Genomic DNA, 13742 nt, shown 5'->3' with positions numbered 1-13742 from the left:
AATTTATTCACCCTCAAAAATACCATTCTTTTTTTTGCCAGAATAATAAACCAGGTGGCATTACCTGGTTTATTATTTTGACAGTACTGTATTACATATCTTTGGTCCTTGGTCCAGGTGTGTTGAATACTGTAATGCTGTTCTAGATAAGGAAAATCCAAATAATCAAGGAATTGCTGTACTTTGGTATGTCCACTTTACAAATCTAATTGCCATTTCATCCAAACCATTATGTGTATGTGTGTGCAGGGCTTATCAAAGTATATATATTTTGGCAATACTGTTATTTATTTGGCATGGCAAATAAAAACTTAGGAAATCCCTAAAACATTCAAAACACGTCATAAGCTACTTGAACTTCAGCAATTGTTCATCATTACTGAAACTTGTGTAAATACATAATGCTCTATTTTTACTGATTAAAACAATTATATTAATAATTTCTTTCAGGGATAAGTTCACCAAAATTTGCAAAAAATAGCAAATCACAAGTTAGAGAGCAAAGTAGTAAACAAACATCTGTATGACTGCATAGGAAGTTACAACTGACATGTAATCAACAAATGAACAGACAACTTTTACACATGAATTTGATGAAAGCATATTAAAAAGTTACCATTATCCAAATTTACAATGAAACAGAGATGGAAGGAAGAATGAGAGAAATTTTTACATGACTGCTATCCTGGCTCTGTGGTATCTTGTAGGCTATCATATTGTGTCTTTGTTATTTATTGGGAGGCCAGATACCTGAATTATCCAAATAGTGGAGATGATACAGGTCAATGCCGAAATTCATCCCACAAGATCTTATTAGCTCAAAAAGGCTCCCAACATGAAAGGAATTTCTACAGCTCATTCATAACTGACCTAGGATGAACTGCCTGGATATGACTTGACACTCAAAAGTGTTAATGGACCCTTGGCCCATATAGATGAGGTCCAAAATGAAGGACATATCTGACACAAGACTTTCCCCAAGCTACACCACATCAGACACTCAAATTTTACATGGAGGCAAGCCTACTGTGCAACTTCATCATTCACACGGAACTAAGGATGACCAAAATTAGTTGTGTATTTGCAAGTCATCCAAAATAACATCAATCATGACACAAAAGCAAGAAATACTGTGGTAAAGCAGAAAAAAAAAAATTGGTTACATCAGCTAGAGTAACAGATGTCCACATATTGTTGGGGCAGCTGCTCTCTAATGTACCCTATTAACAGAAAGGTGCTAAAAGTTAGAATAAAGTAGGCGGTAAATCAACTTGTACAGAGAAGCACTGCTTATAACAGACAGTTATATGGCAGTTCCAAGGCTATGGTGTCTACCCAGAAAAAAACAAGAAAATTTCAATGTTATCAATTAAGATATATCCCAGAATATATATATAACTCTAAATTAATAAATTAATAAACACCACAATACAGCTAAAAGTGAGAGAGCCAGGCATGTTGATATCTTGTTTTCAAGGGTAGTCCTCACTTCCTAAAAAAAAAAAAAAAAAAAAGCGCTTCTCTACATACATTCTAGTCAATACTATCTTTAAAAGTACAACTGATTTGTAAATTGTATAAAAAAAAGGCAATTGTATTCATCACATTCCATTTTTGATTCATAAACCTTGTAGATGGAAAAGAACTGAGACATAGTGCTCAAATGGTTGTCTGGTCCTTGCTTTGAGCCATGCAATCAGTTCCATTAAGAAACCTAACTAGTTAGACCCTTTTTCTGGTTGCTTTGGTAACAGTGAGACGGGCCAGTGAAAATCATGCTTTGGATAAAAGTCGGCTTCTCCCAAGGGAATGCAGAGTTCTTTTTCCCTGCGATTCTTGGCTAAGAATGAGACACCGTCTAAGCCCTGGCCCCGTTCTTATTATATAATTAAAAGCATATAGAAAAGCCTTACAATCAATATCACCGCTTGAATCAGTCAAGCACAAACCCCGTAAGCCAACTAGAATTCAACACAAAAACAAGAAAAGCCCAAAATTCCATGATACTACACTTGCAAAAAATTCTTCTTAAAATTTAGTACTCAAAACAGAAAATATGAACATTCATATTCAATTTTTAAAATGTATTTACAATTTAGTAAGGCAACCTTCAAGAACAATAGCAGGTAGGGGTGGTAGGCAGTAAGCCTTTTGCTCAAATTGCTCATGTCCTAAATGGGGCATGGCATTCATGCTCTAAATAATTCTGATACTGTACTTAAATCAATAACTTTACCTGTAATGTGAGTAGACATGAAACCTTACAGAAGCAAGATGTAATTTAATACAGTCTAAATTCCTTACTCCTTGGACGCACAAATCCTGCCTTACTGCTCTTAAGCGATCACTGACAAACTGGTATATTAAAGCCCATGATACATCTGTTCGACAACAGGAGCTGCAACAAAAAGCAATACTGTATTAACATACAAATTATGGAAATTTCTTTTTAATAAAAAAATATAAATTATCATGATAAAAATGACATTTTTATATTGAAATAGAACTGTATATATACCTACCCAGTAATTACATAGCTTACAGTTTCACTCATTTGGCAGCTAAATTTTAAAATTCATGGGCTGCACTAGTTTGTTTTGGGGTAGGTGACTTGCCCTGCCCACTTTCGGGGGAAAGAGAGGAACTTAGCAAAGAGCTTCCACTTGTTTATGCCCTCGTGTCCATGCAAGGGGAGGAGGGAGAGCTCCGATCATGTAATTACTGGGTAAGTATATATAAAACTTAATTTTATTATAAAAATGTCATTTTTATATGAGTAACTTAACCCAGTAATTACATAGCTGATTCTCACATTGACAGGAGGTGGGATGCGTGGACACATCTACCCCAAAACATTAGGAAATGGTAACGAATTTGAGAATAGAAAAATTTGCTAACATTGATTCAATATTTGTTGTTTCCTTACCTGATAAGAGAGCTGCTGCAGGTAGATATTGCATCTGGTTGGCGCTCATCTTATCGTGCAGAGGCAAGGAGGTATAGCCGTGAAGCGCCTACTACTTTAGTAGGTACTTTGCAGAGAAGGACAAATTCCAATGGCTGGCAAAGAATACAAGTTGCCCCTGCCCAGGGCACAGTACCACAAAATTTAAGGACAAGTATACAGCTACCTATACTACCAAAAATAATAAAAATCACTACCTAACCATTAAAAACTGGAATGGTACCCCAAGTAAACATAACCCCAGGCTCCCCTATGACTCAACACCCTATGCAAGGTGAAGAGATAACAGGAAGGATTTACTGCTTCCTACATTTCCTCCCCCAACACCACGCCAGCAGCAGAAAACGGACCCTAGGTATTGCACTTATCATAAATTGTTTCAACATCACGCATGCGACACGAAGCGAATACTGACTTGCACTTCCAAAAAGTCGATTGTAAGATAGATGAGAAGGATAAATTACGTTTGAACGCCAACGAAGTGGCAACCACCTTATTTCATTAGCTTTAACTTTACAAGAGGGAAAAACCTCATCTGCTTCTAAGGAATGGGCTTCCAATATAAGGTCTCTGAGGATGAATGCCAGGGCATTCTTAGACAGAGGGCATGAGGGGTTCTCCACTGAACACCAAAGAATGCTTGAAGTTCCCTTCGTTACATGAAGGTAATACTTAAGCGCCCTCACAGGACAGAGAGCTCTCTCTTCTTCATCTGGACCCAATATATCAGTTAGACTTTTAATTATATAATAAGAACGGGGCCAGGGATTAGACGGTGTCTCATTCTTAGACAAGAAATGCAGGGAAAAAGAACACACTGCATTCCCTTGGGAGAAGCCGACTTTCATCCAAAGCATGAATTTCACTGGCCTGTCTCACTGTTGCCAAAGCAACCAGAAAAAGGGTCTTTTTAGTTAGGTTTCTTAATGAAACTAATTGCATGGGCTCAAAGCGAGGACCAGACAACCATCTGAGCACTATGTCTCAGTTCCAAGAGACCACAGCTGTTTCCTTTAGTTTGGCGGTATCAAAAGACTTAATGAGGTCCAACAAATCTTGGTTAGAGGACAAATCCGTCCCTCCGTGTCAGAAGACGGAGCTTAACATGGCTCTGTATCCCTTTAGAGTAGAAGTGTAAAGACTTTAAATGTTCTTAAATATAGCACAAAGTCTGCTATTTCTGCTATACAGGTCTGAGTAGAGGAGACATTGTGTCCTCTACACCAGGCCCTAAAGATCCCCACTTGGCCTGATAGACTTTGTCTGAAGATTGCCATCTACATTTAGCAGACTCTGAAGCTGCTCTTGAAAAGCGCTTCTTTCTATGCAGTCTCCTGACAGTTTGTAACCTGCCAGGGCCAGAGTACACAAGCTTTGTGAAACCGCCTGAAGTGCGGTTGTCTGAGCAGCTGCTGCTTCTGAGGCAGCAACCTCGGGAAATCCGTCAGCAGATCGATGAGGTCTGGAAACCGGCCCTTCGCTGGCCAAAATGGTGCTATTAAAATTATTGAGACATTTTGGTGAGACCAAAACTTGTTTATTACTTGTCTCACCATACTGAACAGTGGAAAGGAATAGAGTTCTATATTCGACTAGTCCTGTACCATGGCATCTGTCACACATGCTAGAGGATCCAGGACTGGCGAACAGAACAACGGGAGACAATGGTTCCTGAAAGTGACAAGAAGATCCAATACAGGTTTCCCCTACAGTTTCCAGAGGTCTAAGCATACTAAAGGGTCTAGTGTCCACTCCATGGGGAGAACCTGTTTCTGGTGGCTCAATTCGTCCCCCAGAACACTGAGTCTTCCTTGAATAAAGCGAGTCACTACTCTTGTGCTGTTCTGGTCCGTCCAGAGGAGGAGGTCTCTCACTGTTTTGTATAGGAAGAAGGTGTGAGTTTCCCCTTGCTTTTTGATGTAAGACAGGGCAGTCATGCTGTCTGAGTGGACTGCCACTGTCTTGTTGCACACCTCTGATGTGAAGGATGGAAGGCCTAGGTGTATTGCCTTTAACTCCTTGAAATTTATATGCCAGGATCTCTGCTCCTGGAACCACGTCTGGGAGACTTCTTTGCTCCCTAGAAGAGCTTCCCAACCTAGATCCGATGCATCCGAGAATTCTAGGCTGGGGTTCAGAGTGAGGAGAGACTTTCCTTCCGACAGTCTTCTTTTGCAGTCCACAAACGTAGGTCTTTCTTTATCTCGGGAGTTATAGGAAAAACGAACATGTCCAGAAGATTCTTCCTGTCCTGGCTGACCCGTTGAAAAAACTGTAGAGGTCTCATATGGAGCCTGCCTAGGGAGATGAACTGTTCTCTGGAAGACAATGAGCCCAGAAGACTCATCCATTTGTTGGCTGAGCAGTCGTTGAGAGTCAAGATCTCATTTACCGTCTTCAAACAAGACTTAATTCTCTTCGGGGCTGGGAAAGCCTGAAAACCCTGAGTCTACCCTCATCCCTAAATAATAAATCTCCTGAGAAGGAGTCAGCAGGGATTTCTGTACACTGAAGCGAAGGCCCAAGTCCTGGGCTAAGAGAAGGGTTCTCCGAAGGTCCTCCGTACACTGTTCTCTCAATCGGGACCAAAGCAGCCAATCGTCGAGGCAAAGGGATATCTTGACTCGCATCAGATGTAGCCACTTTGCGGGGAGCAAGAACTCTGGTGAAAACCTGGGAGGGAGCCAAGAGAACGAAACACAGGGCACAAAACTGGAACACCTTGCCCTTGAAAACAAAACTGAGGTACTTCCTCGAGTCCAGGTAGATAAGGATGTGGAAGTATGCATCCTGCATATCTATGGACGTTGTCCTATCTCCCTGGCGAATGGATGACATGACTGTTTGGTTTGTTTCCATTTTGAATTCTGTCTTTTGGACAAAAACATTCTGGGTGCTAACATCTAAGATGACTTGGCGACTACAAACAGTCGGTTGTAGAACGCTAGAGAATAAATGCCCTTGACCAGCTCTATTGCTAACTTCCTGATGAGGGATGAAACTTCTTGTGAGCGGGCTAAAAACCTCTTTGAGCCTGAAGAGTAAGCTTCAATGCGACAGATGTGCTGAGTAAAGGAGACTTCTGCACAAAGGGTATGGTGTAACCCTCCCTCAGGACATTGGCTATCCAAGGTCCTGCTCCCTTCTCCTCCCAACGCTCCCACAAGAGAAGGAGTCTGGCTCCAAGAATACTGAGGACATTGTTCTCACTTTGTAGAGGAAGATCTAGAGGCGGACTTCTTAATGGCACCTGGTGCAAAATGGACGTTAGAGCTTGATCTAGAGTGAGTCCTTTGCCTGCCGCTCCGAAAGGGATGCATCTGTAGAGGTGTTGCTGGCCTGGAACTAAAAGCGGCCCTCTCTTTTGGGCGTCTAGAGAACATGGTTAGAAGATCTTGGGTACTCTTCTTTTGAAGATTGAAGGCAATACTAAGAACTGTAGCTTACTGAAATAGATGAAAATGATATGAGGGAGAAAACAGGAGCGCTGATCTTTGCGAGGAAGTCTCTCCCTTATACGTGAATGAGCACCAAAGGTCTCTTTTTTTCAATATACCCATAGCATAAAGGGAGGCCAATTCTTTGGAGCCAAATCTATCAACCTGGAGAAGCCGCCTTGGGAGGAGGCAGAAACTCCCCAGGAAGGAAATTCCCATGGCATAAGACCAGTGTCTCCCTCGATAAAGTCTGGAAGAAGGAAAACTGAAGACAGCTCTACCTTGGTCCCTCTTTACAAGCCATCCTTCCACTTCACTTAGAGCCTTCTTCGCAGAAGAAGAAAGTACCATTTTAGGTAATCTCGAGGACCCAGAAGTCTGAGACTCCATCAAAAAGGCAGATGCAGGAGAGGACGGTGCTGCTGTAGAAAAGAAACTTGGGTAGGTAGCAAGCAGAAATCTCAACAATGAGGCATAAGCCAAAGAGGGAATGTCCTGGTCCACCACCTCTTCCTTGTCAGAAGATATTGGCGACAAAGACCAGTCTGCTGGAGTCTGAAGAGCCGACGGAGCCTTCTTGAACAGGCTCAAAATATTATCCAGTATGCTCTAAATAAGGTCCAAAGGAGCTGCAGGAGCCTAAAAACTAGCAGCAGGAGCCTGGATAAGAGGAGTCACTTGTGCGGAAGAAGGCTCTGGGAGCTGCACTGAAGAAACTCCAACCAAAGGAGAGGATGCTGGAGTGATGATCAATGAAGTACGATGAACAGTTGAAGTTGGACATGCGGGTGCCAATGGGTACTCTGAAACCACTAGAAGCTCAGGTGCTACAGGGTGCATGGTCATCCCAAGGTGCTCGGGTGCTAAAGAACATAAAGATACACCTGGGAGGTCGGGGGCTAACGGACACACACCCACCACTGGAAGCTCAGGCACTAACAGACGCACACCCACTACTGGAAGCTCGGGTACTACTGTACGTTCAGGAGCCACCGGGAGCTCAGGAGCCACCAGGCACTACTGGGCATTCTGGTGCTGCTGGGTGCTCAACTTCCAAAGGGAACTTTGATACTGCTGGGAGCTCAGGCGCTTGTCGACACTTCTTAGAAGAAGCAATCCTAGAGGATGAAGAGCACTTGGGCACCGTATGCAGATTCTCTGCAAAGAGATTGTCCAAAGAAAAACACTCCAGACTATCCCAGTCACTACATGTGGGGTGCTCAGGATCCTTGCTCTTCTTAAAGGCACTGGAGAAGAGTGCGACACATCCATCGCACACCTTTTCAGTGGCTGTGATTTGTCCGTAAAGCGCCACTGACGCCTAGGACCTGACTCCTCTGAATTCGACGACATACAATGTACATCCACTGAGAAACCTTTCCAATGACTCTTGGTTGCAACCTGGATACGTCAACAGGCTGAACCAATGGGGTGACTACTCGTGGGTGGACCCCATCAACCTTCCTTAGGCTACCAGCTTGACTCCTCCTACATTTCAAGGAGTATGCCAGGGACCTTTGCCTAGGAGAATCAGCTGGACGAGCAGCCACCTCCTCCACGAACGCTTCACTAGCACTGGGCGCTCTGAATCACTCTTTTTGTCTATTAGGAGTTTCACTGAAGATGCTAACTGGGCAATGGATTCCACTGTCAACTCAAATCTTTTATCAATTTTCAACTTGAGGCTGGCCTTGGGGTTGGGTTCAGAAGCGTGGGAGCCGGACAAAGGAGAGGGTGGAACAGTTAGAGGGGTTGAAATGGGGGTCATTGAAATCACAGGAACATTAGAATCAGAATTGGCAATACAAGATTCCTGCCAGCTAAAGACTTACTGCTCTCTGCCCTAGCAGTCGCCTTTCTCTTCTTGTCATTAGCCAATTTCTTTAAATGAGATTCCAGTCTTCCACTTTTTAATGTCCCAATCTGCACACTCTTGACATCTTAAATCAACAGAGCATGCCTGCCCCTTACATTCTATGCAGTAATAAGTCAAAATCAGGAAAAAACGTCGTAATCAGTTGATAAAGGTCCCATTAAAGAAAATCTGCAACTAACTAAATATGCCAAAAATCTACCAATCGAAGAATACTTCACCAGTTGCCGATGAAAACAACCAGAAAGTAAAAAATTCCAAAAATTAAAGCTGCTGCCAACAACTGGTCTACAGCCATCAGCCAGCAGAAACAAAGTGAAGCTCTTTGCTAAGCTGTTCCTCTCTCTCCCCTGAAAGTGGCTGTCCTGAGGAGAGCAAATGGGCTGTCCTCTCAAAGTGCTCCAGTCTTCTTCAAAGCTGTGGCCTCCAGACGAGAAGAAGAAGGTAAGGGGGACCTCTTCGAAGCTTCTCCAGGTGTGGGGACTCTTGGGCCAACTGCACCTGTACTGGACCCAGGCCAAGTACTTGAGCGAGCACCGGCAAGGGGTGAGGCAGCACCTGCATGCTTACCTCCCTTCTCTCTCATAGTGCCTGAACCAGTCTTGACGATCAACAGGTGCTCCCTCTACCCGAGTGTCTGAAGAGACGTGTCGAGGTAGGCACTGTACTAGTCTTGGAAGATAACTTCTCAGAATTAGTCTCTGGTACTTGGGCACTCGACTTTCCCAAGTCACGGGGTCTCTGCAAGACCCGTGGCATGGCCCCAGTGTCTGAAGACCTGGGAGAGCCAGCAAGAGATCTCTGTGCTTCCCCTGTGGAGGAAGGCAACCCTTTGGAAGACATATGGCGGGACTTCTTCCTGGCAGAAGCTACATTCTTCTTCCTCTGTTTTTGAGCACTGGAAGAAGACATAGAGGAGGCGGCAGGCAACAAGGAAGACGACAAAGACGACACTTTCTGACTCCTCCCCTTCGACTTCTTCTTAGACACCTTCTTCAGTAGAGCATGGAGGAGCTGATCCCAAATGGAGGGGGGGAGCAGATGCAGCAACACTAGAAGGGTGGTCTACCACATGGTGGACGATAGCAGGGGCGTTAGGTGATGTCTTGTCTATTACGGCAAGGTTCATCAACAGAGGGGCTTGAGTGGTCACACTCGTAGACACTGAAGCCATAGCAGACATTGTAACAGTCGCAGTAGTCACTGTTACAGCAGCGTGAGTTATGGGGGGGCAACGCAGGTAGACAAGAAGCCCTCAGGTGGCTCAACAAGCCCTGCATCAAGGGAACTGGAGTTCCTCGTTCTCCTCCACACCTGAAATCCAAGTCAGGTTAGGGTGGGTTGGTAGTCTCCCTTTACTTCAAAGGGGATTCCTCCCCCAAGTGAATGGAGGCTACTGAACAGAAGTCATCACCCAACGCCCTCTTCCAAGTGACGAAGCAAGCGAAGACAACAAAGGGGAGATCGTTCTCTTAGGAGTGACAGCAAAGCGTGGCGGTTCCACATGAGGAAAGAAAGAGCAAGAAGGGTTGGCAACCAATGGTGTCATCGGGGGTGTGTTACCACTGGACGACACCTTGGAGGCCTTGTATTTCCTCCTCTGCGAGAACTTCACCTACTGCACAAGCGACTAGTCACAACACTCATCACACATGGATTCTGGGTCACAGTCATGCCCTCTGCAACTAGTGCAGGGGATATGAGGGTCAACATCCACAAACGGGTGGTAGTGATTGCTGGGTTTCGAGGCAGTAATGGGGCAGACACTTTAGGTACTGCCCTTCTGCTCTGGCTTAAATGATCCATGGGTCTGCATAATTCTTGCTATACAAAATCACAAACAAAATAAAAGATATATTCCACAAAGAAACACAGAACAATCCCACCAGGATAACTGAAGAAAAACAAAGTGAAACGGCAAGCAGGCCAGAGAGTAGGGAAACAACTCTTCATCACGCAGCAACCAAAAGCAAAGTGAACGCTTACTGTCTGGGTGGGCGGGACTCCTACCAGTCAGACGGTAGTTAACTACCTAACCACCTTGTTTAAAAGTTAAACGGCCATTTCTAACTGCACTGAAGCATATTCCATATGTAAAGACCAATGGTTTGTATACTGTGTAGGAACAACATATGGATGCTATCAAGTATAATTCAATATTAATGCAATCACACATATAAAACTAAATATAAAAAATGCATCCACAAAACAAATACAAAGTGATGATGTACAGTTGATTACATACTTGTAATCCTACAATTCCTTATAGATTCAGGCTTAAACTTAACACTGTTCGTATTTCATTGTTAAATGGACAATTTACACATGAAATAAAATGTTAGAAATAAAGTGTTAAGATAATACAATATAAGATGACAAAATCAAACAGAAAATTCTAAAATGTTATCTTAGACATTTTCAAACAATGTTACTCTGCCTATTAATTCCACATTTGCTACTGTCAGACATATGTTTTATATTTGCAAGATATTTTGATAGTAGATTTATTAGTTTTCTCAAATAAGGAAAGTTCAAAAACAAAATATCAATTACAGGAGGAGTGGGTGGAATATGTGTATAATATACATGGTATCTTTTGTGGGTTACAAGGAGGTAAGCTGAAGTGTTCTGAGCTTCGTAGATCTAGCCACTTTCTTTTTTTTATAACATCAACTTTTATGAAAATTCCTGTTTTATTTAGATATGTGCCAATAGTGACAATTTTTGATAAGGGTCTTGCAAGCTGTAATAAATTAAACCATAGATGCCAGCATAATAAAAAAATTATGCCATACAGTACCTACGTGTGCATTTGTTCGCTGATTTTATATAGGGCAGTTACTCTTTTTTTTCTTGCATTCTGGTATCTAAGCATTAAATAACTAATGAACTTTCCATCCAAATCTTTGAGCATGTGTGTGTGTATGTGTATGTGTATGTGTGTGTTGCAGAGCATAATAAAGTTTTGTTATTTATTTGGTATAGTATACAAAAATTTACAAAATCCTTACACTCCAAAGCCTGTCGTAAGCTACTTGAGCTTTGGCCATCTTAGATAACTGATTGCAAGTTAATATAGCTGATTACTTAATACTCTTATATTTGGAATTTTTGCTTTATCAAAACTTGGAGTAAAATAACAATACATACAACAAAGGGGCAGGATTCATATTTTCATTTGTTTAATTAAGTCTGAAAGGGAGCCAACACACTTGAAGGCAGACATAAAGTGATGGATATTAGTGCTAAACTAAATAATAAACATAAAACACTACCCTGATTTCATCAAGAAAACTAAATGGATGAACGGTTTCGAATTCTGGAACTATGTACATAACTGAACAGTTCTGAATTGTGGAACTATGTACATCCATAATTCTGTATTGTCAAGTAAATGAGAGAGCAAAGCTCAAAACTTCTTTTCCAAGTTGATGACTTATAGGCTTACACTGCATCAAAGCAAACACTATATGACAAGTAAAATATGTTTATCATATTACCAAAAAATAGTTATGCAAACCATCAAGACACATAAACCACATAATACATCCAAATGGTAAATATTCATCGACTCATACTACAGAATTCCAGTGAATAAACTCACACATTCAATCAAGTACAACAAATTCAAACTTACTTTGTCAATAGATATTTCACTGTCTTTGCCAAAACAGGCAAAGGTCTTATGTCTGATGGCTTAATTTCATGCCCTGCAGCTGATCTTGAAAATTCCTTCACCATAAATCTTTGGTTGCCATAATTCAATTTCTCTCCATTGGCATTTACTGCCTTTTCTAATGGATGTAGTAAATCTTCTGCCTGTCGTCTGGTGAAAATAAAAATGTAAAAATGTAAATATCTTAACTCCCTTGAGTTGTAAACTAAAAAAAAAAAAATACTTAGTAACTACAGTATTTGTAAAAATGCACGTGGACATGCATAAGGCTACTACTCATCTACTACTGTATTTTCAGACAAAACACTGCATGGTCTGGGAAACTGGGAGACCAAAAATGTGGGCTGTAGTACTAGAATGATGGGACTGTATGAAAAAATTAATTTCGTTTGAAAAAAAAAAAGTTACATATATTATCTAAGACAGAAAGATCAAATTTGTGTTTTTTGAATTGTGACCCAGAGAGAAGATACATCTGATTGCACGCAAGTACACTTACTACTCTGAGAGTTACGGGAGCTGACTACAAAGACAGTTCAAATTTGTGACTTTGAATAGATGTGATTTCTTAAAAATTTTTTCTCTGTGAATTTTCAAAGCAGGCCTGTAGTAGTAAAATAAATACAGTACTGATTTTTCAAAGACATTTAATCTTCTTTGCATAATGTTATTTTCTAGATTTAAAATTTTAAGAGTTCTCAGTTTATATTTATCTTCTGCTGCTCATAATCATACAAAGTCCAGATTAGTTGATGCTACTTTTGAGGATAATAAGGATTAGACATCCAAAATACTAAATATAGTACTGATTTTTCAAAAACATTTAATCTTCATTGGATAATGTTTTCTACGATTTTCAAGGGTTCTCAGTTTGTATCTAATCCTTATCTTCTGCTGCTCATATTCATACAAAGTCCAGATTAATTAATGCTATTTTTCAGGCTAATAAGGATTAGGCATCCAAAATACTACCTACCTGTAATTCTTTCAGTCTCAGTGACACCAGATACGAGGCTTTCTACTGAACTCTATCTATAATGAATAAGCACTGGAACCTATAAAAACAAGGACAGCTTAATGTATAACCACTTAGTGTGTTTAGTACATTATTATACTGCAGTATACTTACAATCTAACTTCTGCACTAGGGCACATGGTGAGACATGACCCAACCATAAAGTCTGGCATTTCCTTATCAGCACTGGAACCAGCCATCGTCTGTAAATAGGTCAGACTATTCATCAATACGGAAATGACTGATAAGCACAATATTCAAAAAGAAAAAATTACTAGATTATAACTCTCTGCCATATTATTGGTTTATACTATACAGTACACTAAATTGAGATATGAAAACTGAACAAGTATTTTTCATTAATATGAACAATCTTGCCGCAAAGTCTCTTCAAAATTTATCATGCTTTACACTCATATTTAAAAAACAACAACAGAGTATGGTAATTTACAAATTAAGCTGATGTTACTGCAAACACACTAAACATCTGAAAAAAGTCATACAGTATAACCTCCAATAAAAATTCCTAAATTTCTGGTTAGAAACATACAGGTTCTGAATTTTTGTCACAAACTCATGAACAATGAAAATAACAGGGATCCTCCGCCCTCAGCACAAGTACCAAACAATAAACAAAAAGCCATACTATTCCATCTCACTACAATCAGACTCAGGCTAACTGAATAAGTTTTGTGGGCATGAGAGGCTGTGGAAGGTCCAAGTCACATCCCAATTTAGAGGACAAAGCTCCTTCAGTAGGAAAGACCATTCAAAGC

The 13742-nt window shown here is 41.0% G+C and overlaps 1 protein-coding gene across 4 annotated transcripts in view; it reads right to left on the bottom strand.

The window, feature by feature from the left end:
• The window catches only part of LOC136848625 (uncharacterized), a 65352-nt gene that overhangs the window by 44827 nt on the left and 6783 nt on the right, over nt 1–13742 (bottom strand). For all 4 annotated transcript variants that reach the window (XM_067121021.1, XM_067121024.1, XM_067121023.1 and 1 more), the window contains exons 2-4: nt 13081–13169; nt 11913–12101; nt 2237–2398 (exon numbers count right to left, since the gene is read on the bottom strand). In XM_067121021.1, coding sequence (XP_066977122.1) covers nt 2237–2398; nt 11913–12101; nt 13081–13166 — 437 coding nt within the window. In that variant the 5' untranslated portion in view covers nt 13167–13169. The remainder of the gene's footprint in view (nt 1–2236; nt 2399–11912; nt 12102–13080; nt 13170–13742) is intronic.

This window comes from Macrobrachium rosenbergii, chromosome 19, assembly GCF_040412425.1.
Source record: "Macrobrachium rosenbergii isolate ZJJX-2024 chromosome 19, ASM4041242v1, whole genome shotgun sequence".
NCBI classification, from domain to species: domain Eukaryota; kingdom Metazoa; phylum Arthropoda; class Malacostraca; order Decapoda; family Palaemonidae; genus Macrobrachium; species Macrobrachium rosenbergii.
Note: the sequence above shows the minus strand (reverse complement) of the source record. Positions and strands in the feature narration are given on the sequence as shown.